Source organism: Betta splendens, chromosome 9 (assembly GCF_900634795.4).
Source record: "Betta splendens chromosome 9, fBetSpl5.4, whole genome shotgun sequence".
In the NCBI taxonomy this organism is placed as follows: Eukaryota; Metazoa; Chordata; class Actinopteri; order Anabantiformes; family Osphronemidae; genus Betta; species Betta splendens.
The window spans coordinates 7132596-7158287 of record NC_040889.2 but is presented as its reverse complement, the minus strand read 5'-3'; the positions used below and the strand labels follow the sequence as shown (position 1 = coordinate 7158287).

At 44.3% G+C, this 25692-nt stretch overlaps 1 protein-coding gene across 5 annotated transcripts in view; it reads left to right on the top strand.

The window, feature by feature from the left end:
* The window catches only part of grm8a (glutamate receptor, metabotropic 8a), a 135244-nt gene that overhangs the window by 86170 nt on the left and 23382 nt on the right, over positions 1–25692 (top strand). For all 5 annotated transcript variants that reach the window (XM_055512153.1, XM_029163606.3, XM_055512154.1 and 2 more), the window contains 4 exons: positions 6046–6181; positions 6431–6585; positions 8132–8269; positions 21495–21695. In XM_055512153.1, the coding sequence (XP_055368128.1) occupies positions 6046–6181; positions 6431–6585; positions 8132–8269; positions 21495–21695 (630 nt within the window). The remainder of the gene's footprint in view (positions 1–6045; positions 6182–6430; positions 6586–8131; positions 8270–21494; positions 21696–25692) is intronic.

The window sequence follows — 25692 nt, the reverse complement described above, 5'->3', positions numbered from 1 at the left end:
CATACCCTACATCTTTTCATCTTTCCATCCTTTTCCTATTTCTTCCTTCCCAACGGACTCCTCCCCTTTGTCCTTATCTCCTTCCCTGTCTGTCCATCCCTTCCTTTGAGCTTCTCTCCATCCTTCCATCCATCCTGGCATCTTCCACCATCCAGCAGGAACCCGGTGGGATTAATCTGATTGATTGGAAAGCGGTGTGGCTTGTCTGTCTGCAGAATCACGCCAGTCTCCCAGTGTAGTGAGATAGTGAACAGTTAACTTGACAGCCTTCTGCTCTCTGTATGTTTCTGAAGTCCAGAAACTGCTTCTCGTCTGCATTGCATCCACTTTTGTTTTATCTATTTTCCCTCCACACACTCGAGCGTTGGCACTTAGCTTGTATCTTCTATAATTGGTTTTCTCCCCTAATACAGTATGAACCGACCACAATGGAAGCTCGCACGTACACACTGATAAAAGCACTTCTTCCTCTGTATTTTCTCTGACTTCCTAACACATCGCAGCAGGCAGAAGGTGTCCACCTGCCTCCCCTCAGACTCAAGCAAGTGCTGACTTCAGCTAGACTGCTCAGCTCCTGTGGATAAGACAGACCTGCCCCCCACCCCCTTCACACTCGCACGCGTACACACCCATTTCATGTGCGATCGTAGGCGAAGTGAGATGTTAAAAGGCCAAGATCTTCCGTCTCCATCCATCTCCTTTTACTCTCTTGCTCACACACGCTCCGTCTCCCGTGTGTGTTCTTTGTGCATCTCTCTTTTCATTCTTCCACACACATACACACATTCAAGAAATGTGGGATATGCGTATGTGTAAAAGTCTGACTGTGTACTGTGAAATACTGGAATCTATTTTCTGTGTAATAAACAGCTTTTTAATTTAGTGTTTGCCTCAGAGAGAAATTATATAAATGTTTTCCTGTTACTGTAGGTGTCAGTGACAGCACAAATACTGACAGCGTCAGCTGCAAGTGTTCATGGAGATAAGAGGCAGGACTGAGTGTACCCTGTTCTGTACCTGGTACTCATAGATGATAACTACTAGTTTTAAATACCACAGATGTATTAACAGGATGGCGATGTCGTCATTACTGCGTGAAGGTATGGAGGTGCACTTTTGCTAATGGCATGGGCGTCATGGACATCTGACTCATATGTCCACTCATATGCAGCTGTGGAAACATAAGTCCCCACATCTTTCTTGCTTGCTTCAGCAGGAGAAGGACAAGCGTCATTCTGCAGGTATCACAACAGAGTGGCTTTGACTCCACAGCGTACGAGTTCGCCTCCCTGCTGTCTAGACCTGTCACCTACTCAAAACATTCGGTCCATTATCAAGCAAAGAATATGACAAAGGGCTGTTAAGCAGTTGAGAACAGCAAAGGGAAGTGCTTTGAGAACTACAGCAGTCAGTCTCCTGAGGCCCCAGACGTTTACAGAGTGCTAGTGGAGGTGATGCAACACAGTGGTAAACATGCTCCTGTCCTGACTTTTCTGAAAAGAGTTACGCCATCAAATTTATAGATCACTGCAGCCTGCATTTATTTATATATTTATAGCGTTCCAGTTGTTCTGTAGATTTAGCTACAAATGTTGTTTTCTCTCACTTATTAAATGTTTATGCACTGCTTTAATAAATCATGTCGGGCGTTTTTGGCTTCAGATTAAAGCTCAAAAGTTTGTTGTTTCACATTTTACAGTACTTTTCATTCTTTGCGGAAGGCACTGAGCCTTTGGGACAGTTGCAATAGTACAACGGACACTGTACCACTGCTTTAGTAACACAACTCCAGTGATTCTAACTGCATTTAGTTGCTTACTACAAATTATATTTGAGACATCTTATTATGTGCAGAGTGGATGATTGCAAACAAGCAGTAACCACCTTCCACCTCAATTTATATTCAGATATATCACAACACTGTGTGCAGATATCTCATAAGTTTGTATCAGCGTGTCAGCGCCGTGTGAACTTCCCAAATATTTATCAGTCCTGAACGATTTTTCACATTTCCATAAGTGTTTCATTACTAGTGAATTACTGTAGAAGCAAGTTCAGACCTAAATCTGTTAGAGGCTCACAAAATCTTGTCCACCTCAGGCTTGGTTCAGGTCTGAGCGGAATCGTTTCGGGTTGAGGTTAGAACCGTCTTAAATTTTCAGGCCCATTCGAGGCTCTAAGGCCTGTGTGCTTCAAGACGTAGTTTAATGGGAGGATGTAAATTTCCTGGGACAGCGTTTCTGTGGGTGTTGTCAATGATTCATTAGCAAGCCTTGGGAGACGTTTCAAGTCAGACTAAAAAATGCGCAGAACACTATTTACTGCACCAAGTTTATCCACAACCGAGCAAGAGGAGCCGCGCTCATACAGTAGTTAGTGCAGTTCACACGAGTACACGAGCGTCGGTGAGCCGGACCGGCCCGCGCGGGAAGCCTTTAACACGCTCACACCCATCACTTCAAAGGCCCACGTCGCTGTGCCCCGAGTCACGAAGCAAGCGTGGAGAAGCAGAGGGCAACTTTTAATTTCATAGCAGCGCTAATGAGGCTGTAAGAAAGAGTGTGTGCATGTGTGTTCGCATCAGAATGCAGTATATCAGTACAGTATATACAGAAGTCCACAGGCAGGTGCTTCTGTGGGGGTGAAAGCAGTGGGTGGGTTTTATCAGAGAAATACATCCCAGGCTGCAGACAGAAATTAATTTCTATGCAGATGTGTTGGTCCAAGCATATTGACTCCAGTGGACACCATTGACACGTGTGTGTGTGTGTGTGTGTGTGTGTGTGTGTGTGTGTGTGTGTGTGTGTGTGTGTGTGTGTGTGTGTGTGTGTGTGTGTGTGTGTGTGTGTGCTTAGAGAAATGCACTGAAAGCGAAACAAAGAACTGTTTAAGGTGGGGACTGATTTTGCTGCCATCACACACACACACACACACACACACACACACACACACACACACACACACACACACACACACACACACACACACACACACACACTGGCCTCTTCCTCCTCTGTGACAGTGTATTACTCACCTTGCGTTGCAGGAGCCCACATTAATATCTGCGTGTCCAGGCTGTGATGCCGGTATAACTACATTACAAGATGCATGAGTGTGTCAGCCAGTGGTTCCGCTGAGCTCCTGCGGTGTTGAATCAAGGGTCAGTGCAGGATACGCTACAGCTTTATGATGGGATGCAAATGACTTCTGTTGGTGAAATTCTTTCAAATAATATAGTCAAATATAAAAGAGAAGCAGGCAAATGAGTTGGACGGCAGTAAAGTGATAGGTGTAAAGACAGGCGGACGTGAAATGGGCTTGGACCCAGCGGTAGCGGAACAAGCGTGCAGCCCTGCTGGCTTCTCCAGGAGTCATGTAGCTCTGCCTGCTACACGCGTGTAATTGTAATCCTTAAGTTTCCCTGAAGCCTCCGGGTGTGCGTGGATTGCTGCTCACGGTGAGTGCAGCCACAGGCGCTTTGTTCTGCCTTAAACTCTAGCAGGAATCTGTAAAGTTTTGACGAGCTGAAGGTGAGCGTGACATGACGCACGCAGTGGGAGATGAGCACTTATTATTTCCCTCTCCGTTCAGGCCTCCTTTGCTTAATAGATGGAATAGTGTAGAGCGAGGGGTGTGGGAGGAAAGCAGATTGTTAATTAAACGTTGAGACAGCAGCAGTGAATTTAATCTCAAAATAGAATGTAATTAATCTCAAGTATAAGAGGCACGTTTGGGGAAGTGCTGGACACACTTAACATTTAATCATCACCCTTCGCCGCTTGCACCCTAAACCCCTGCACAGGGGACAGGAGACAGGCGTCATTCATGCCATACAGAAATGTGCAGAAATCAGGCTTTTCTGTTTCCACGCCCACACGTGGAGTTACAGTAAATAAAGCAGGTACGCACAGAAATAAACCTGAGCTATTAGGATTCAGACGCATTCTGTTTCAAATTAAAGCCTCAATAATCAGGTTATTAGAGATAAAGCCAGCGCTCAGTGTGTTGCTGCTCTATGTTGAGCCTCATAATTCAATTAGCTGCTGCTAGATGAACATGCGGCAATTGGTGAATTATGTAAGGACCGGCTATTACTGCGATCCAACGTGGCCCAGGCCGTCCTTTTATCTGCTCTGAACAAAGAGAATTTCTGACTGCTCTCACATTAGCAATGCCCAGTGCGTGATGCGAGGTCTCTAAACAATTAATTATCCTTTTTTAAACTTCATCAGCCATATTATGAGCCTGCAAGATTGTTTGGTGTTCTGGGGTTCGGAATGAAGCGGAGCGTTTGTGTGGAAAACCAGTGTTGCTCTGAGGGAACGTTAAAAAAAAAAGACTTAACAGCTTTTCACACTTTGATTTCTCTAAATGTGGTGGCTAATTTAAACTTCATGGAACGATGAGGGTCAGTATTAAGAAGCAGGGCTCCATTTAATCATGCAGCCTGTCTTGCACATCCACTGTATCTTTATTTGGCTGACAGCAGGTTAGGTTAGTTTTGGTCGGCAGATCGCTTTCACGCCACTTCAGCAACCTGAGATGCAGCTTTTCCACCCAGACCTTCACCAAAATCAATACCTTGTAGTTCACAGAAAACTTCTCCTCAGCAGACAACACAGGAGCGATGGCCCCAAAAATAACCGGGGTATTGTTGCACAGTGAGGCGTTGAGGTATTTTATTTAATAACTCCCTTCAAGTCGTGTTGAGTTTCTGTGGGAGCGCGAGGAAACGAGCCCGGCGCCTCCGCTGACCTGACGCCACAGAGTAGCGAGGGAGCGCCCGAGTGTTTAAGGAGCCGCGGCGAACGGATAGCACGAGTACGGCCGTCTCCAAGGACAACGGCGAGAGGACGCACACATCAGCACTGGTGCGTGCTTGTGTAAATCTCCCTTCGTGGCTCCCCTCCAAATATGCCGTGTGTACATACAGAAAAGTGAGCGCCGCGCTGGTGATTATCCTTGAGAAAGTCTTCCGGACTTCCACTTATTTGTCTGCGCTGTGTGTGTGCGCGTGAGGAGTAGACGCGGCCGCCTGTGCTGAATTTGTCACTGTAGTGATTATCCTTCAGAGGGTTTTAATTCGAGGCTAATGACTGTTTGTTTTAGCAGGCGCGCACGGCGGCGCGGGCGCGAGCGTGTGCGCGCCTGTGATTAAGGGGAGTGATGTAGTGAACGCGACAGACTGTACAGATGTTCAATAAATGGGCTGGAACAGGCAGGGAGGGAAGGGGACATCGCTCGCACGCCCTCACACACAAACGCAGTCAGAAAAATGCAGGCGACCTGCTTGTGCACAGTCGGATGCGTCCATACCTGCTCGCAGCTGCAATCCAGCTGCAAAGATTTACAAAGCGCGATTCTGATGTCATTTGAGTGTTTATGGATGCCTAAAATGCCGGAATCCATTTTGCCTTGAATAAAGCTTGGCAGAGAGAGAGAGAGAACAAACAAGGTGACAAAAATTGTCCTCATTATCACATTGTGGCGAATTAGCTGATATCATCACCCTAAACAATAGGAAACGGATGAGTGTAAAATCATTGCATTGGGTATTGATGCCATTTATCAATTAGGAGTTTGGTCTCATCTTTTCTCATAGACGTTCTGCTCTTTGTCTGTTTATTTCAGCACTCTGTTTCTCCCCCATTTCAGACTTTCCCCTCAGCTCCTGCTGTCTCTGACTCGTCCGTGCTTCCTGTTAGTTCTTCCTCTCTCACTTAAGAAGCACTTTACCACCGCTGTTTCATCTGCTGTCCTGGATTATCTTGGATATTGTGAGATGGCTGCTGCTGCTCATGCTACCTGTCAATTTGCCCCCTTTGTTCGCGTAGAAGTGCTAAGTCGGCTGGAAGCGTAAGACCACATCACTTCCACGTCCCGGAGGTCCTGACATTGAGTGTTTAACAGTTTAGAACAGTGTTATGAACTGGGTATAGGCCAAGTCAAGGGAGAGCGGCCGATTGTGGGAGGTGAATACAAAATGGCAGCGAATGCAAATCAGCGGCTAACAATACGTTCTGCTCCTCTTTGTCTCTGTCCCAGGTGGTGTGTGTATCGCCCAGTCCTTAAAGATACCTAGGGAGCCCAGGCTAGGGGAGTTTGACAAGATCATCAGACGCCTGCTGGAGACCTCCAACGCCAGGGCCATCATCATGTTTGCTAATGAGGACGACATACAGTACGTGTTGTGCCTTTAAACAGGTTTCCCGCTGGCACTGCTCTCTGTTTTTCTTTTTTACGTAGAAGCTGGACGTGGCTTTTCAGAGAGAGTGTCACCCATGTTAGTGATATTTATCAAACAAATAAATGACCTTCGACCCGTTGCAGATCAGCAACTCATTCTACTCTGTGATTACTGCTTCGCGGTGTAGTCGAGGTTGTGAATATGTTGGACAAACCTTCCATGCTTTTGTTTTTGTTGAACAAGGCGGGTTCTGGATGCGGCGAAGCGGAACAACCAGACCGGCCACTTCCTGTGGGTGGGCTCAGACAGCTGGGGGTCCAAGATCTCACCTGTGATTCGCCAAGAGAAAGTGGCCGAGGGAGCCATCACCATTCTTCCCAAACGAGCCTCTGTAGATGGTAAGAATATACACACTGCTGAATTGATCCCTATTGACAGACTGTGTGTCATATGAAAAAAGCTGAAGTTGTGTGTGAGTGTGTGCCTTAGGTGTAATAGATCAAATTAAGGGGACTAAGGGGAAGACCAGAAACAGAAAATGAGATGGATTAATGTTCCTGCTCATGCCAGCAGGCAACAAGTTTTCAGCATTAAGCTGTGGAGGCTGTCCTCATTTGCTCCCTGTCAGAGCTCTCTATTAGATAATTGACCCCTGGAGGGACACAAAGATGACAAGATATGAACTGAGAGTGAAGCAAAGATGGTTTATGTTGGAGTTTAGACGTATAAAAGTCACGAGGGAATGTGCTCATGCACACAAAAAGTTGGGAACTCGGGTAAGTTCATTAAAAATTTGATAAATCAATTAATGTCGCTTTTGTTAGATTTTAATTATATTCGTGTTGATTTGCTGCTTTGCTGTGATGAAGCACGTGCACATCCAGCCTCCGTAGGAGTTTTCATCGGATATTTGGTGCTCTCTGTGGGAAGACAAACGGCGCGTTGGACCTGTTGAGCGACACAGGCTGTAAAGCCGCTCCTCTCAGCGGGTGCAGCCATGAATTGAGCCACACAGGTGCACACAGGAGCAATTTCCCTGACAGCAGAGGAGGCCGACGCAGCGCTTGTCAGCTTTTACAATGAGTCAGGTGTGGCACCGGCTGTCCAAACCAATCTGATCGTCCCTGGAGAGTTCCTCATCCCCCATTAGTTATTTCACTTCCACTGTGTTTCCCCTAAAGTGTTGGAAGTAACTCGCTTTATTTATTAGCAAAATGCAAATGCTGCTCTGCATCTTTGTGGGAGGTCCACAGGAACAATTAAAGCTGCTTCTGTTCATAAGAAGCAAACATACAGTACAGTAGCACCAGTGATTGAAGGAGGGGGAAACTAGCAACATGAAAATCCACTGTAGCTGTGTTTCACTGTTAGACAGCAGAGCAGAATATGTCTTCTAATTAATTCTGGACTGAACAGAACAAGTACAAAAGGTTTTGTTTTCTTTTGCCCATCTCTTCATCTCAGCCTTCCAGCCCCTGACAGGCGTTTCCATTCCTACTGTAAGACCGGCCACATCTATTCTTCCCTGTTTCTCTCTGTATTAAATTGGACAAGCAGCCAGCCCATTGTAAAAGCTCAGTTTAAAATGTTTGCGCACCTTGCTCACGGCTCTCGGCTACAGTATTTGCCGGGGCTCTCCGCTACTGGATGGCTCCATAGAAAATCAATCACTGTGAGATCCATGGGCTGTTCATATGCTTTGGTGAGTCAGAACATATTATGCCGCCGTGAAGGGCTCATTTTTAGAAACTGCTGGCTCAGTGGGAAGGAGGTTGGTTCCCGCGTTACAACGTTTAGTCAAATGTGGGAGGTTTGTCTGTCAAAGTGATGCAGCTTTGGTTGTGTTTGTAGACACATGTGTCCAGATGTTTAGGGGTGAATGGGAAAAAATCACTCCATGTACTGTAGCCTCATGACTTTCCCCCCTCTCTTGTCTTTGAACAGCGTTTGACCGGTATTTCCGCAGCCGCTCACTGTCCAACAACAGGAGGAATGTTTGGTTTGCTGAATTCTGGGAGGAGAACTTCAACTGTAAGCTGGGGATGCACGGCAAACGCCCTGGTAGCCTCAAGAAGTGCACAGGTGAGACTCAGCACGTGTTGCCTATGTTTTAGTTGCTGCTTCCACCAGACCCTACAGTGGGTTTGACAAATATGTAGTCTGTATTATGGTCCATTTTCTCCTTCTTAGGACCTTGTTAAAGTATTTAACAGAGCCTATAAATGTTTGTGTGGCCAGTTTAAGAAGAGGCCTTCGACTAGTTCAACTTCTCACCTACTTTATGTACAGGTCCAAGCTAAAAACTCTGGCTTCTATCATGTCTGTGACATTTACTGTAACATCAGCTTCAACTTTTCACAAGGTTCAACCTTAAAATGGCCTTTCCTTATAGACTCCAATTAGGCGGCTAACACAGGCGATGCTCAGATCTGCCACATCACTGTCGGCTCTCTGCGGCTTCATTGGAGCATTCCCACTCTGACAGTCTGGCAACAGGAATAAACACGGGGATTTAATTAGTTTCTGTATTGCAGAGTGGAACCGCTGGCTCTAATAAGTACCCGTAAAGCACAGATCACACTAGCAGTTAGGCTCCAAGGAGCGTTACATCTCAGAAAGAGCAATTGTGTAGTCAAAGCTTAAAGGCAAATGAAATAATTGTTGGAGTCTGTGTTTGTAAATATGTTAATTTGGATTTGCTAGTATGTGCGTCTTACGCTGTAAAGGGGCACCTCTTCCCGTCATGGTATAGTGAGTGCTGTGTGTGTGTGTGTGTGTGTGTGTGTGTGTGTGTGTGTGTGTGTGTGTGTGTGTGTGTGTGTGTGTGTGTGTGTGTGTGTGTGTGTGTGTAGTTTGACCTGCATTGTCTGTCACGTAACAATACCCGTAGCTTGTTATTTTAAACAAGGCCAAGTGCTGCAGCTCATCAGTGTGTGTGTGCTCTAGGCAGCGCTGTGGTAACACTTTGACAGCAGCTACAGCAACCACTGGCTGCACAGAAGCATCACATTGCTGTTGTACAGTATGATGACAAAGACAAAATAATTCCACTTATCACAGGTTTAATATGACCTAGGTGGTCTGAGAGCATCTGTATGTTTATATATATGTGTGTGTGTGTGTGTGTGTGTGTCTGTGCTGCTGCTAGCGTGAGTATTCCTCAACTGGCGCCTGCCATTAGTTGACGTAATTAGGTTTGTAAGGACTGTGACTCCCATTGACCGTCTATTACTGGCTGTGGCATCTGTGTATGTAGGCGTGTATGTGTCGGGGACCCTGTGGTCATGCGACAGAGTCCATTAATTCCAAGTGCTGGGGTTCACAACCTCTAAATCATCAACACAGAAGCCAATCAGCAGCCTGCTGCTCAAGGTCGCCGTGGTGACACAGCTGATAGGAGCATGTGGGAACGGACGGGATTGTTGCGTTTGATTGGGCTGAGAAGGGAAGGAGGCACGGAGGAAGCGAAAGAGACACACATCCGAGAAAAGGATAGACACAAGACAAGCCTCAGTCCGTCCAATTACTTTGACTGCTTTTTACGCATGTTTATGTGTCATGGAGAGAATTAGAAGCAAACGTAGTGATGTTGAGGCGTCTGCTGCCCACGGGGAAGTGAACTGAGGCAGACATCAGATTACAGATACACCTACATACCCCCTTAAATGCTTACAAACACTCCCTGTAGTTCCAACCGATGATATCACGAGCGAGTGCACAGACTCTGTGTTAATCACTTCAACAGCCGATCGTCAGGCTTCACTGCTTTTGTTTTGATGGCGGTACAGGTCCTCTCAAACACACACAAGCTCATCTTATTGTTAGATACATAAACTAATCTGGTCTCCAACACAGAATGTCTACTGGAATAATATGTAGATCTAACAATATAAAGGCTTATCAACTGACTTCACACTGACATGTATTGTATGAGGCATTTGTTCAGTTTTCAGAGAAGTTAAATACAGCCTTTGCAGTGGCTCAGAGCTGTAATCGTGTGCCACAGGATCACCAGGTGCCTCGGCAAATCAATGTATTTTACATTTCGCTTCATGGTTGCTGGAAATTGGTGCCTCGAGTGGAACAGATCAGAGCAGGACCTGTGCATGATTTCAGTGAAATTGCAGTGAAATGATGAAGGCTGAATTGTAAATACATTTAAATGAAGTACATTACAGATCGCAGCTGTGATTGGTTTCCGTGCTGCGGTTTTTCCACCGGCGTCGGGTCACGGTCATAAAACCCACCCTCCTGTTGCTCTCTGTAATCTCATCATAGTCTGCCTTATAGAATCAGCAGCTCCACCCAGCCCGCCGCGCTGTGACTGATCTCTGAAATCACATACACATATGAAAAAGATGCAAAGCAGACACGCCTCTTTCTACTTTGTCTGTCAACGTGTCCATTATACTGGTGAGGAGCACAGGTTGTGACAGGGGCTTCAAGCGTTAGACCACAGGTCCCCTGTTTATTATTTGGTCTTTTGTCTTGGCCGTGACCTCTGTGACCCTGAGGATGTCACACCAATACCAACATCTCCTTTTTATTTTTTTATCTTTTCTACTGTCAGATTTTGTCAATCTTATCCCTGAGCATTCAAGTATAAACCTACGACTTATGTTTACAGTATACAGTCATACAAATGAACATGATTGTTTGTAGGTTTGTTAATTCTCATCGTAAACAAATCTAAAATCTCAAATGCTTCCCATTCCATTTGGGATGTTCTTAGTCAAAGCTTAGATCATTCGTACGGCCATAAAAACGACTCTTCTGTGTTATTTTGCTATATTTCAGAGTAAATGTGGGAAATAAATGTAAGCTAGGACAATAAATGAGGCAGAGTGCTGCATTAGTACTTTTGTTTAATAGTGCAGTTATGATTTCTTAGAAGAGCTATTTCTAGAGCGGTTTCTAATCATGCATATTTTATGCAGCTGAATGGTTGCCTTTTTGCATTGCTGATTATGGATGCATTCACTGTTGCACGCTGGCTGTAATGGGCGCAGTAACACTCGTTCTGAGGCCTTTCCGCCTCCTCGAGCACGTGGTGCAGATGCCGCGAGTAGGAACCACGCTGTAAGGAGTCGCTTTCACTTGAGGGATGGCGCCTATTATTGGCTCATTATAATATTAACGCGGGGTGTTGACATAAAGTTCACGCACAATGTGACCTTCTGTTCCCTACAGTGGACACAGACTGTATATCACCAAACGTAATCAGTGTCTGATATTGACTGCGACGGCCTAATAAAGGTTGTACTGTAACTTCCCTTCTACTTAGCAGGCAACTATGAAATGCCTACACATAAGCGCATGAATCTTTACATTTCCCAAGCTTAAAATAAATAATTCATACGTAACAGAGTCTTATTAATGGGGAAATTATCTTGTAAAGAGTCGTAGGCAGCAGTTTGATGCCTGTGCTTCCTAAACATTAAGAAAAGCTTACTCAGTTAATAAATAAATGAACTCCCTTTAGAAGATGTTTTATCCAGCAGCGGCCGTGTGTCCGAGGCGTCTGCATCAGATGCACCCTTAATTAGATCTCGACTTCGCCCAACATGCTTCACACGTCCCACACACACGAACGCATGTTCACTCGCTGCAAATAGACCACATCCTAACGAGGTCAATGGGGAAAGGAGAGTTATTAGGCTCGCAGGCTGGATAAACTGTTCAGTCCCCCGTGAAAAGGCCTCGGGGCCGAAGACGGAGACGAGCGCAGATGGAGAGCTTGATGGACAATTAGAGAGAGACAGACTGCAGGCGGTGAGACGGACACACAGGACTTTATGACTGCTTGGCAGGTGAGATGAGGAGCGGGGGAAATGAGCTTTTCTTGTCTTGTCGTCGAGGATATGCTTATCTAACTGTGATAACCGCGTGTGACGGACTGGCTGATCGATGAGGCGCCGGCGTACGGAACCCGGCACGTGCTCATTCTCACCGTCGGCAGAAAGGCGTCACCCACGTGGGCGCGCGTGAAGAAGCTCACGCCATCCTAAGTGGCCGAGCCACTCCATCCATCACGGTTACTGTAAGTCACAGGCCCGTACAGGGTAATCCATCTTGAGCAGGTCCAGGGGACCGGCTGCTCGCTGTGGCCCTGCCACACACGGGCACTGCAGCACCACAACACACAGGCAGGCTGCTGTTATACACAGGCCCTGTGACAGGATGCGCTCATTCCACGTGAGACGTGCGCTAACGCAGCTGTTTGAGTCTAGTGTAAAGTCTGCGGCCACCTGGGGCAGTGGAAGCGTTGTAAATATTTAAATGTACACATCCGCGCCGGTTTACTGTGGTAGCAAGACGTTTCCAGCTCCCGCATCAGACAGACAGAGCAGCAGCAACGCTTATCTGGATGCTTCCAGTCTGTTTAAACAGCAGCATGCTCCACTGCCTTCACCATCTTGTTTCACATTATGAATGTCTGAGCTGGCATTTAACGTTTTTTTTTCCATCTGTAAGTGTTTCAGTTTGTTCAGTTTGCGAAACAATGAACACGTTGAGCAGCTTCACATTGTCTGAATAGTCGAAACCTACTTCAGCAAGCGGCTTGTTTATTTCTGTTCTGAGGGACGGCTCATGTTTAACAGACAACGAATGGAGGCAACTGTTTTCTTCTTCAGTTTAAATTGATGGTCTTGGTATTTTCATAAAGTGTGATTATAAGGAAGACGCTTCTTAAAAAACAATCCAATGTGACGACAAACACTGAGCTGGAGCTAAACCCGTCACCATGGTTACTGCTGCGTTTGTTGTCCTTGGTCTTTTCTTTCAGTTCGGTGTAAAAATGTGTAGCATAAAGGTAGATGTGTGTGGATTTCTGTCACTGCTCACACACACACACACGCACACACACATGCATGCACACATGCACGCACACACGCACACACACACATACGCAGTGTTGGCTTGCGTCTCATTACAAAACAAACCCTTATATGATTTGTCTTCTATAACAATGTCTGTTTTTTAAAGTTTTGCACCTTCACTATCCTCTTTGCTATTGTCTCATTTTCCTCTCAGACATCCTTCTATAATCTCACCCTATGTTTATCCTCTTTATTCTACTATTGTTTAGATTTTTTTAGCTTTTGTTTGAGCCAATTTATTTCCTCTCTCTTCCTCTGCCTTTGCATGCCTCCTTTTGATCCATCTCCCTCACTCTAGTTTGTGTGTGTGTGTGTGTGTGTGTGTGTGTGTGTGTGTGTGTGTGTGTGTGTGTGTGTGTGTGTGTGTGTGTGTGTGTGTGTATGTGTGTGTGTGTGTGTGTGTGTGTTCAGGGGAAGCCCGCTGACATAAAACACACATTCCTTCAGCAACTAAAATGAGATTTCTTGTTTATTTGTTGGCGTGAAAGCTGTGCATGGAAAGAGATTAGGAGAAGAATGGACTGACAAAAGAAAATTGAAAAAGTTGAAAGGGGCTAGAGAGAGGGAGAGGTGGTGAGCACAGATTCAGCATATTATGAATAATGACTAATAAATAATTTATATTAGCTGTGTGTACTATCAGCAGTAATATATACCCGCAATAATGCAGAGATGTAATATATATTAGGCACATATGTCAGTGGCATCGCATCAGTCATAAAAAGTGGTGTTATGCAGCAAATTGCTCTTTACAAAGCAGAAAACATCCGAGCTGCAGTGTGAGGCTTGGGAAGAGAAGGGAGAGTAGATGAAAGAGGATAAGAAGGCGCCAGCAGCCTCCAAAAGACATCTTTTCATTCAGTAAATAAAGTCAACTGCAAGAGCTACAGTACAGTCCTTCAGTCATTAAAGAGCTGCTCTGCCTCATAAGCTTTTCATTTTTCTCTGTCTTTATCAGTAATGGTGGAAAGACATTGGCATAATAATTACTGGGGTCCATAAAGCCAACGGTTGATCACAAAGGTTAAACAACCGTGGAGACAGTTCTCCAGCTGGTGTGGAGCCTTGTTATGGCCCTGACAGACCATTGTCTGGGATGGAGCCGCCTGGCGTTGCTGTGTTACTGAGGCTTGGCCGGACAGTGTGATGCACTTCATGTATTTAATGCATACTTTTCACATTTGTTATTGTGCATTGATTGTGCATTGTGCAAGTCGGGCTTTAATCCCATAAACATATTCAAAGAAAGTGCTTTATCGAGCTACAAAGCAACTGCCTGGTTGTTATTGTCCTGTGTGCCAGTGCAATTTGCTCAGTCACCTGCAAACATCTTACAAATCCACTTGACTTTGACTGGCTGTCACCGGATTACTTTACAAAGCAAAGTCGCTGCAGCATTGACTCTGAATCACGATCATGCTAGAATGAATAAACAACACGGCTACAAGTGTAAGAAAAAGTTGTCATGAAGTGTAATTTTCTTTTTTGGAAACTTTTCTATTCAGCGGTTTAGTCATTCAACAAGCTTCAAACTGAGTCCTTGTCTGTTCTCTGATTAAAAACTGAAAACTGGTTTAAAGCTAAAAAATTGATGCTTGATTTCCTGACACATTCTTTTTCACATTTTGTATTTTATTGACTGAGCTGCTGGTTCTACGCACAGAGATACAAACTCTCCTGCTGGCTGGTATTAAAATGATATTTAACATTGATATTTGACATTGATCTCAGATTCCGTGCAGAATAAAGAAATTTAGGCACCAATTACGGGACAAAAGCATGCGCGCACACACACACACACACACACACACACACACACACACACACACACACACACACACACACACACACACACACACACACACACCTCAATCTAATGATGGTATTTGTGCAGTGGCATATTGACATACAGTAACCCCTGGTTTTAGTTCGCTCCTGTCAAATCATGTACAGCAGCATCTCTGTCTGATCCTCATTTCCTACTCTCTCTTATCGATTCTTCTTTTTTCTTTTGGGGAGATTAGGCCTAGAGCTCGCCCAGAGCCACATAGGGATGGTTATAACTAAGCAAAAACATATTTCCCAAAGCAGATGCATGCAGTATGTGCTCGGTGTTGAAATGACAACACTAATAATGACAGCAATTTATAAATGTCTTCAACCTGTCACATGAGCGGCATCTCCATTCTGTCATCCCCCGTAAGTTTGGATATGTTTGATAAATGACAGGAAACTAATAAAGCAGCCTATATGTAAATTCATCGCCCTGTGAAGTGAGTTTGCATTATTTTGAGGCTTATAAATATATTTCTGCATTTAGTTATTCTCAACTAGCTCATTAGCATTTTAAAATGGAAATTAAATGCCTGTGTGTGGGTGCGGGTGTGTAGATACACTGCATGGTATGCATATGGTCCCACCTGAGAAAACACAAATGGGAAAAATAGGAGAAAAGAAACTTTTAGGCGACAAGACTGTCGGAGGAGGGCATTGAACGCATCGTCCTAATTGATGCTTAATTAAGGAGCTTGTTCAAATCATTAGTCTGTCTGTCATCCATGGTGCCATCAATCACGCAGTGTGTAAAACCTGGCTGGCACAGTCATCCATGAAGGCATCCATCAAGGCACTTAGCCAGTCAGCCTGCTTGCATTAGGCGCACCTCGCTGCCTTAATGTATTGTTTGTGTTTCTCTTAGACTAGTGAGGCAGTGCAGCTCATATGTTAGTGGTGTCGCTGACGCCTGAAACCTGGCTGTTCGAACACTGTGGGCATGTGCAAACTTCTAACCCACTTCCATTATGCATTCACTTACATTTGGTGTTATGACTATGTTTAATCCACTTTAGCGTTCTACTTCCACTGCCAGTTAGTTTAGTGAATAAGTATTATTCTTGCCTCTCAGACAGTTTAATTACATTAGATGAGAACACATTACAGAACAGGCCTTTATGTATTCATAAACGACTGTTATTGTGAATAACTTTGCTGTTTTTCATTACACATGTGCGGCATGTTACCTGACGTATTCATTTAACAAGGGTTTTTTTTCAGTGTTGAGCATTAGTTTCAAAGACCAAATAGCACATTATTCATAAATTCTGTAGGACTCTTTATAGACTGTTGCACAAAATTACATTTAAACCCTTCAGTTCTGCTTTTAAGGTTTGTTTTAGATTTGTGTCATATCATTCAATATGTGGTTCTACCTACAGTATGTGAGTGATAGTATTGTTCCACCGACAAAGTGTCAGATCAGAGAGATGTGAGGAGTAATATCTGGAAATGCCGTTTCAATTTTGGATGAGCGTAATGATGGGAGATACCACCCGCAGCCACTCTTCAAAGACCTCTCTCAAGCACAGGAGCCCAACCATAGCACTTTCAAAGACTTTCAAGTTTACATGTTTCAGCCAGCGTTTAGTTCACAATAACAGGTGTCAGGTGCTACAAACAGCTGATTATATCAACTTCAAACAGACCGTAGTGGAAAAGCGTTTGCGTTATCGAAGTTTCAGCCGCGCCTGTGGCTTTTATTAAAGCGAAGTTGTGCACCAGTCTAGAAGCCTGGTCTTCTTGTCTCCGCAACAAGAACAAATAATATTCAATCTCAGAAACTGTATGGTGATGATTGTGACCTTATGTAGTTTTTGAATTGTGAATCTTCTGGGTTTTTTTTGTTTTTTTTTGCTACAGCTCCACTGTAGCAGGCAGCCAGCCGACCAAGCTGCATGTGGTCTCTGATGTCATTACAGTAAGCGCAGAGCCTGAATTTAATTTAGCAGCTGCTGGCTGGAAAATGGAATGGAGTGAAATATGTGTAAGACAGACAGGGAGCATGCAGTATTAATACACAAACATTTCTAACCTCTCTCCTTGTTTATCTGTTCCACTTTTCCCTTGTTTTCACACAGGCACACCCACGAGCGAGGACGCGCTGTAATAATTTGCCAAACACTGTGTTCACGTATCAAAGGGTCAGTTAGAGTCAGTTTACTTTGTCTATTTATTATATTCCTGTGTGCATCACGTGCATGAGGGAGCGAGCAGATCTGCGTCCGCTCCCTTCGTGTGATGAGCTGCTGAAGACGAGCAGACAGATCCAGTTATTGCTGTATTGTATTGTGGTCTTCACACACACACACACACACACACACACACACACACACACACACACACACACACACACACACACACACACACACACACACACACACACACACACACACACACACACACACACACACACATACACACCTCGTGCTCTGATTACAACACCTGATGCAACCCCTGGAAACGGAGACAGTAGGGTTTTGCCAGTTAGCACCACTCATAACAGCGCCAGTCGTTTAACTGTCTCAGGGCAGGATTGCATTTTCTTGCGATATGCTGATTAATGATGCATCGTGTCGTTTCACATCTCATAAGAACAGCAGAAAGAAATTCTCATTATCTCATGACACATTGATCTATGGCTCCGTGCAGCACTTTGTTTTACTTTTTCTCTGAACTGGAATGTGCTCAATTGCTGAATGCAGACTTACAGATGTGCAAAAGGAAAGATGGTGGCTGGTTCAGAGAGACATGCAGTCCTCTATTATTACAGTAGCTTCTTAGAATCACTAGTCCTCTTTACTTTTTAGAGTTTAGAATTTTGCTTAATTATAGTGTGTTCAGTAGCCTTTTTCCATTACAAGCACTTGGCTCCATTATTCAACCATCTACACCCAAAACCAAAGGAAATGGTGCAAGAAAATTTTGCAAAGAAGTCTCTTTGACTCGGACTTTGTAGTGGGCCCGTTTTTCAAGAGCTCCCAGGCTTTTGGGGAATCTTTTGGTCTCAATGGATGAGAGGTGTCTGGCTAATCTTTAGGTCTCTCCACCGACATTTTGTGGGGTTTTTATGTCCGGGCTCTGGCTCAGCTACTCAAGGGCAGTAAGTGAGTTGGCCTGAGGCCTTTTTCTGTCAAGGTCATTGTGATTCTAAAAAGTAAACTTTTGGCCCGGTTAATATAATTTTAATTATTTTCTTTTCACTCAACAAATACTGTATATGCAAATTTAGATGATGCAGGTTTAGCATCATAATGTTAATTATGCTAATTTAGTGCTAATTGTTGTGGATATACAGTACGTGTAGAAAATACTGTCAGTATTTACAAGTCAGTTCATGTTGACCATAGTCTTCTTTAAACAAATGTTCCAGGCCTTGTAGGGTGTGATTATGATGCTGAAAAAATAAGCTTTGGATGCAGTGTCACCACTTTGTTATGTAAAGGTGCGTTGCTATGAAAGCATGGACTAATTAATGTCTTGTTTGGCTTTATTTATGGACTATTAGCATAATTAGCTCTGTGATTATGGCAGTGCATCAGCCAGGCAGCTCAAGGGCCTTTTGTTGATTGGTGAGATTGTATAGAGATGCTTTGGTGTGCTCTGCTCACACTAACAATATTATTAAATATTACTCTGTTGAATTTCACGTTTCCCTTTGTTTCATTCCTGTGATGTTGTGTGTGTTGGTGATCTGTTTTCCTTCAGATCGCTGTAGAGGCTGCAGCCATTAACTCCAGGCAGTATCTGGCTGTCATATTGTGAGAGCAATGTACCAGATGAGACGTCAGCATGCATATTCTGTCTATATTGATGCAGGCTCCTGTGTTGCAGCAGTCATCCATATGGCCATATTCCCCAACTGTCATGCATTAAAGTTCATTTAAAAGTTCATAGAGGTAGAGAAAACAGATGACAAATAGCTGTAATATATGTATGTTTTCCAATTAAAGGACTATTTCCTGGTGTGAATACATTGAAGACCTTCGCTGAAGTGCTCTCATGTTTTCATTCAACTCCAGAAGCAGGTCGAGTGGAGGTTGTGCATCCAGCAGCCTGTACAGTATGTGAATCAGAGCGACCGTAAGTCATTCGGAGTCTGATCAGCGTAAGAGCATTGGTTTAAAGCTTGCTTTGAGGGAATAAAGGGCCGCTCCGCTGAAATTAGTTAGCAGCAGGCCAGTTGGAGCCCAATTCAATTACCTCAGTGCCTGATTTGTACTCTTTTAATTTGAAAAGCGTGCTGGAACATGTCAGACTGTTAACTTTAATGAACTCTTTGTTTAAGGTTGTATCCATCCTACTCGGCCACTGACAGATTAGCGACAAGAGGCTCCCAGGTGGGTCCATCACAGCAGTTAACCTGTCACTTAGTTAAATTAGCCTCAACCCACTGCACTTTTGTTTCCACTAGATACAGTGGTCTAGAGTTTTGAGTGGCCTAAACCCATAAATTGCATAATTTTCACTGTTCCACAATAACCCAAGGGCATGGCAAGACCCTAAACCGTGTACAGACCTTGCAGGTAGTATTAGCTGTGGTTTCAAACCATCTTTAAATAGAGCAACATGCTACATGAACCTACATTTTAATGTTATTTTAATCAATACCATTATTGGTGACAGGCAGGAAATAGACAATTAAATATAGATATGACTACGAGGTGTGGTAGCTGGGCTTGAGGCCAGAATTGGGGAAGCTAATGAGAACGGCTCCCTCCTCTTACAGGAACTACTGAGCTGTGAATGTGTGTAATTAGAAATGTTGCACAGGTTTTTGGCCAAAAGGTGAATGCCTTCTTGGGTAAATAAAGGTTACTGCCATTTGTGCACCTGCTTTTCTAATGAAATGTCAAATTAAAGGCAGTGATACACAAAACACAGCGTTGGCCGACTCCGATGAGCAACAACCCCTTTGCGCCTGGCGCAAGGAAAGGGCTCTGCAGATTTTTTTTGTCCCTCAGTCTTTTGCTTTAGGCCAGTAGTTTTTATTGTGTGCATTTTGCTTAAACTGTGGCCTTCTGAATCGCCACATATTGCTTCAATACAACCAGACACAACTAATGTGCAGCCATAAAATGAATGGTTACAGATTTCAATCTTTGGAAAGAGCTGTGTGTGTGTGTGTGTGTGTGTGTGTCTGTGTGTGTGTGTGTGTGTGTGTGTGTGTGTGTGTGTGTGTTATTTCTGGATAGCAGCATAAGGTAGAATGTGCAAACACTGATGAGCATCACAGCGCTGCAGCCAAAAAGTGCTGCGTATGCCTCATCCAGACGCGCATACCAAGCACCTGGCAGCCAACGCTATAACTGTGGATTGGATTTCATTCTCAGAAGCCCATTAATTCCTTATGGATGCTCATATTGATTGAGGGGACCTCTGGTGTTGTTAATTCAGCTCAGACCAGATGGGTTTTGATTCGGTTTGCGTTGCCTGAAGGTGACTGTTACTTGTGAGAAATGGGTGAATGAAGTCAAGAGTGAGATAGCGAAGAGACGAATGAGAGGGACGGAGGTATAGAGGGACGTGGAGAGGTAGATAGGATGAGTAAGATGAGTAAGAGGGAGGCAGAAGGAAAATAAGCACATGGCACAGATGTAATGGAAAAAGCATACAACTGTGAGATGTGTGCTATTATAAAACCAAGCAGATAGGTAATATGAAATATGTGCAGAAGCAGAAGTAATGAATATAAGCTGCTTCACTCCTTGGCTATTTGGATGCAACACAGAGAGAATGAACGTCGTAATCAATTACTGATTTCCATCTTAATGCATTAAGGAGGTTTTATATTCAGCCTGTTCTGCTTTCATTAGCTCTGTATGCTAATGAGCTGTTACATAAAACCCGGCTTCCTGTTCGCAGCTTCTTTGCGTGTGCGAGTCAGAAAAGGGCCAGATTACCGTCTGAGGACGCATCATCCGAGCATCAGGGCCAAAAACACCACTGGATCGTGTTTTCACCACCACTTATAATAATTATAGCAGCCTTAACAAACAAACCTGCACAATGTGGTTGAATGCATAAGAAGTGCCTCAGTCACGACTCAGAAGCAGGACATTCTACACCCATTCTTACCTTCTCCTCGTACAAGGAAACGCCATTATCCATGGTTCAGAAGATGTAAATAAAGAACATGTTGTTCTTTGGTCTGTAACTGTGCTACCAGGGTGAGAATGGACTGAAAGGAGCTATTTGTCAATGTCAAGCTGAGTGCCCTCCTACCTGTCTGATGGTAACCCGTCTTTGTTCTTTCTCTGCGTTTTTATCTCTTTCTTTCCTCCCCCCTTTCTTTTCTTTACACAATTTATGTTTTATCCTTTACCTGTTGGCTCCTTTTATCTCTTCCACTTTCTCCGCTTTCTTTGTTGTATATTTCTTTCCCTCCAATAATACACATCTATTTCTGTTGCTGTTCCATTATTTGTGTTCCAGACTATTGTGTAAAACGTGGCCCACTAAGAGAAGATACTCTGTTGTGTGGCTGTGTTTGCACTTCTAGGTGGATTTCGCATTGTGACTCAAATTAAACATGGCTCCCACTGGAACGCCGTTGTGATTGCTTCAGTTCTCTCCTCTTGCCTTTCTCGCAGGCTTGGAAAAAGTCGGCCGTGATTCCAGTTATGAGCAGGAGGGGAAGGTTCAGTTCGTGATGGACGCGGTGTACGCCATGGCCCACGCTCTGCACCGCATGCACCGGGAGCTGTGCTACGGGTACCCAGGCCTCTGCCCGCGCATGGCCAGCATTGATGGCAAGGAGCTGCTGAGCCACATACGCGCCGTCAGATTCAATGGTGAGTTATACACAGGCAGTAGTCTAACAATGAAGCTGTACTGTGTGGAAATACATTCATACTGTAAGCTGACGCATACTGACGCAATAACATTCAACATAAAATGTTCATTTTGATGCAAGATCTCTAAGCGTTTGTCTAGTTCAACTCGCGGTACCATAGTGAAGCCCAGAAAACATGTCACGCTGGTATTCACCATAATAGTAATTGCAGCTTCTCATGCTGTGTTCCAATACTGTATGGTGATGAGGTGTTGTGTCACCTTTAGCGCTCTATCTTTCATTTCCCCTCTGTGGCAAATTTAAGTGGGTGAAAAACATTAGCTCATTTCCTGCTAAATAATAACAGACACCTCATTTGAATATTTCCTTATTAATCCCCCCCTTCTCCAACGTGTCGGTACACGATTCCCTGTCTGCCTTTTCATTTCCTGTGTTCCTTTGTCAGGTTAAAAGCCTAATGCTCGCTGGGGTAGAGACGAGAAGGAGCAGAGTTGTGTTGTGGGGACCGTAACGCAGCAGTGCGTGTCTGTGCAGGAATGAGTGTAAAGTCTGTGCTCCGTCGTTGTCCGCCATCACTGAAAGCGTCAGGACAATTCACAGGCAGACACTGATTGCTCCCTCATTCTGCAACAGCTGCTTTGTGCTTTACTACTTCAGAGGGGCTGAGAAATTACCCCATAACCTTAAAGTCACACCATAAATCCCCAAAGTCCTCTCACTCACCAAAAGTGACCTGGCGGAGGCTTTGAGGGTTTCCAGGGAGCATAAAGAACTAGATTAGCTGAAATGATGTGGCGGTGGCGCTTTGATGGGATCTTATCATTCATGCATCAGCTACTGTACTGTAAGGATCTGCATTGCACTGCAGCGCATTTGTCCTGTAGCTACTACCAGACGATGCCTGTCTGCATCGCCTGGTGACAAATGTTATGTCTCTATAGATGTATAATTGACTCATCCAACACATGAAAGTTTTAAGACAACCGCTGGATGAATAAGTGATGGAGGACTTGGCACACGCAGGGCAGCTTCAGAGCAGCGGGAAGAGTATTTCTGAAGGACGAAGGCTGCTAACGTGTGCTGTACTGTGACATGCGATGGTGGCGCCTCCCATCCACACACACGCTAAACACACATCGCTAAAAGCACATCGCAGACTATGCAAACCAAACCAACATACGAGAACCCAGGAGGACACACATCTCAAGTTAGGACGTGTCTGTCCTTCAAAAACAGCATATGTTTAGTTCTGATTTGTTTCAATTCCTTGGGGAACGCGCAGCACAAAGCTGATGCTCCATATGTTGTGTAAATACTTTTCTATTGATCATGATGTTGGTTATGTGATCATACATTATACGATGGAGAGGAGGAGATTTTACATAATGGTGTTTCTAATTTTATTGTACAGCTTTATTTTTGCTGCTATCGTTATTCAGCATATTTATCTTTGGACGACGCTGTTATCAGAATGCAGCGTTTCTGTTTCTGAACCAGTAAGTTTAGAAATCACAAATACAGGTACGGTTCCGTGCCTGGGTCTCCTTCTACAGAGAGCAGTCAGCCACATATAGCAGTTGTCACTTTGAGCTTTTCCCTACAGCATTGTTTCCTTGAATAAATTTTATTCCAGCTTCCAGATAATAGTTGTTTATTTGCTGAGCTCATTTGTTTGCATAGAGATAAAACAGGGAAAGGAAATTATTCTCGTAAATTTGACACAGCAAAAATGATGTGGGACATTTAATACTTTCATAACATTCATTCATCACTGCTGACGTGATAATTTAGGGTAAATTGTTAGAAGGAATCAAGTATTGTAGATTGTTGGTGATGACGATATGTCATCATTGCAGTTGTCAGAGTTTACAGTCAGTTCTCTGACCAGGAGACGCCTGAGACTCATCTATGTGTCACAAAAGACACGTCCATGGTTGTTCATTAACAGCAGCTGTATTTAAAGCTTTTAACCCCCAATGAACTCATTTTATCAGCGATCAGTTTGGGGTGGACGCGCCTAAATCAGACTGCTGGAGGTTATCGCCACGTCTCCTGCTGCTTTCTGGGGCCGTAAAAGACAATGCGAGAGAAAATGAGATAAAGCTGCTGGAGCGTGTATTCTCTCTGTTGCCGCTCTGTCTGGATCCATACCAATCCACCTTTCATGCAGGTGCATGAGCGAACACGACAGACTGAGACGGGGGGTGGGGTGTAACTTCACTTACAACCTGAGCTTAACTGGCCACGGTGAAAAAAGAGGCAAACAGTCTAATAAAAAACTGAAATATGAGCTGTTGGCTTTAGCTTAAGGTGAAAAATGAAATATTAGCCTTAAAAATATATACAGTAACTTGATTAATGAAAATGATTGGAGCATTTCTTGCAATAAAGGACACACACACGCACACACACACACACACACACACACACACACACACACACACACACACACACACACACACACACACACACACACACACACACACACACACACTGATGGTTGCGTGGTGCATTGCAGAGCAGTAAGATAACAATAAAGAAACCAACCCTGGAGCAGCAGTGACAGCGCGATGCTCAGCTTTTATTTGTTGGTTTTATTGGCTCGTCCAGGCAAACACACATCCATACACAGACAAACATGTGGGAAAACCGTAATATCTGAAATGCAATATTTGAGTACTGGTGTGGACAATGTTAGGATGTTGTACATTAGTCCTAATCAAATCTGTCCAGGAGTCTGAAGTGTGGATTATCACGGGGGGAGGAGGGACAGCGCTGCAGCCAGTGGAGTGTAGCGTTCGTGCTGCAGTGGGCCGAGCAATCAGCAATCATAGTCCATGAAAAGATGGCATGATGTGATTTCATGTGCAGAATTAGGGATGTTTGCTTGATTAACACACGCCTCCTCCCAAGAGACAAGGACGTTCTTGACCTGGCTTTTTTCTTTTTGCCAAACAGAGTAAAAAGTTTGTGAGTGGGTAATAGTTTGAAAGGAAACAGAAAGAAAAATGGCTAAGAAACAATTCAGAAAGCTCAAATAAATGAACTCTAGCTCACTGAAAACAAAGTAAGAGTAATTGGAGAACAACAAAGCAGTCTGAGTGTGTTGCTGTGCTATTGTATTATATGTACGAGCCTGTTTCCTCACCCAGACACCGTTTCAGATGTTGCCGTTGGAGGGGTCTCCCCCGCAGATTAACTCTCTCTCTCTCTTTCTCTCTCTCTCTCTCTCTCTCTCCAGCCTTTCTTGACTCTAAGCACATCCCAAAGTGGTTGATGAACACACTTCTTGCTCCGTCACCCGTCGTCCCACTTCCTTTTCTGGCTTTGGTTTTTCTGTCGGGTCCTGTCTTTCAGCTGTCCGTTGTGCTTTCTACCTCACCCACTCCATTGTCTCCCTTTCACCATCCCTCTTTGCTGTTTACTCATTTCGCTCCTCTTCCCTTGGGGCATTGACTCATTAACAGTCAACACATCACCCAAGATTTTAACATGTACTGTATACGAAAAAATATGTCTCAGATCTACACAAGTGAGTAAAATAGATTTTGATCACAACTCACGTTTTTCGCTGCTAAACAAAAGTGTTTGTGTGCTTTATATGCATGAAAACTCTAATTGTGATCATATCGCTGCCAAACTATTTTATTTCATGCTGGCAAACAAGATGGAAATCGCCATGGGAACCGACTTGCTCTGATTAGAACAGCTCGACTTTCAGATGACGAACTCTGTACCTGGCTGGCTGGCTGAACAACCTTAAGGGGGAACGACGCACAGGAATGCATTGTGGGAGCTGAGGGAGGGCCCAGCCAGCCGGGGGGATGATGAAGCTCACACCCTTCAAACGACCTCAGAGAGAAAGGAGAGGGGAAGAAACTTTGTTGGAGGAAAAGTCTGGCTCGGAAAACGGCCTCACAGCATTTATGTTGGACTAGAGAGATGAAAGAAAGATGAACTTTGCTTGGCCCAACAACAGCTTTTGGCTAGAATGG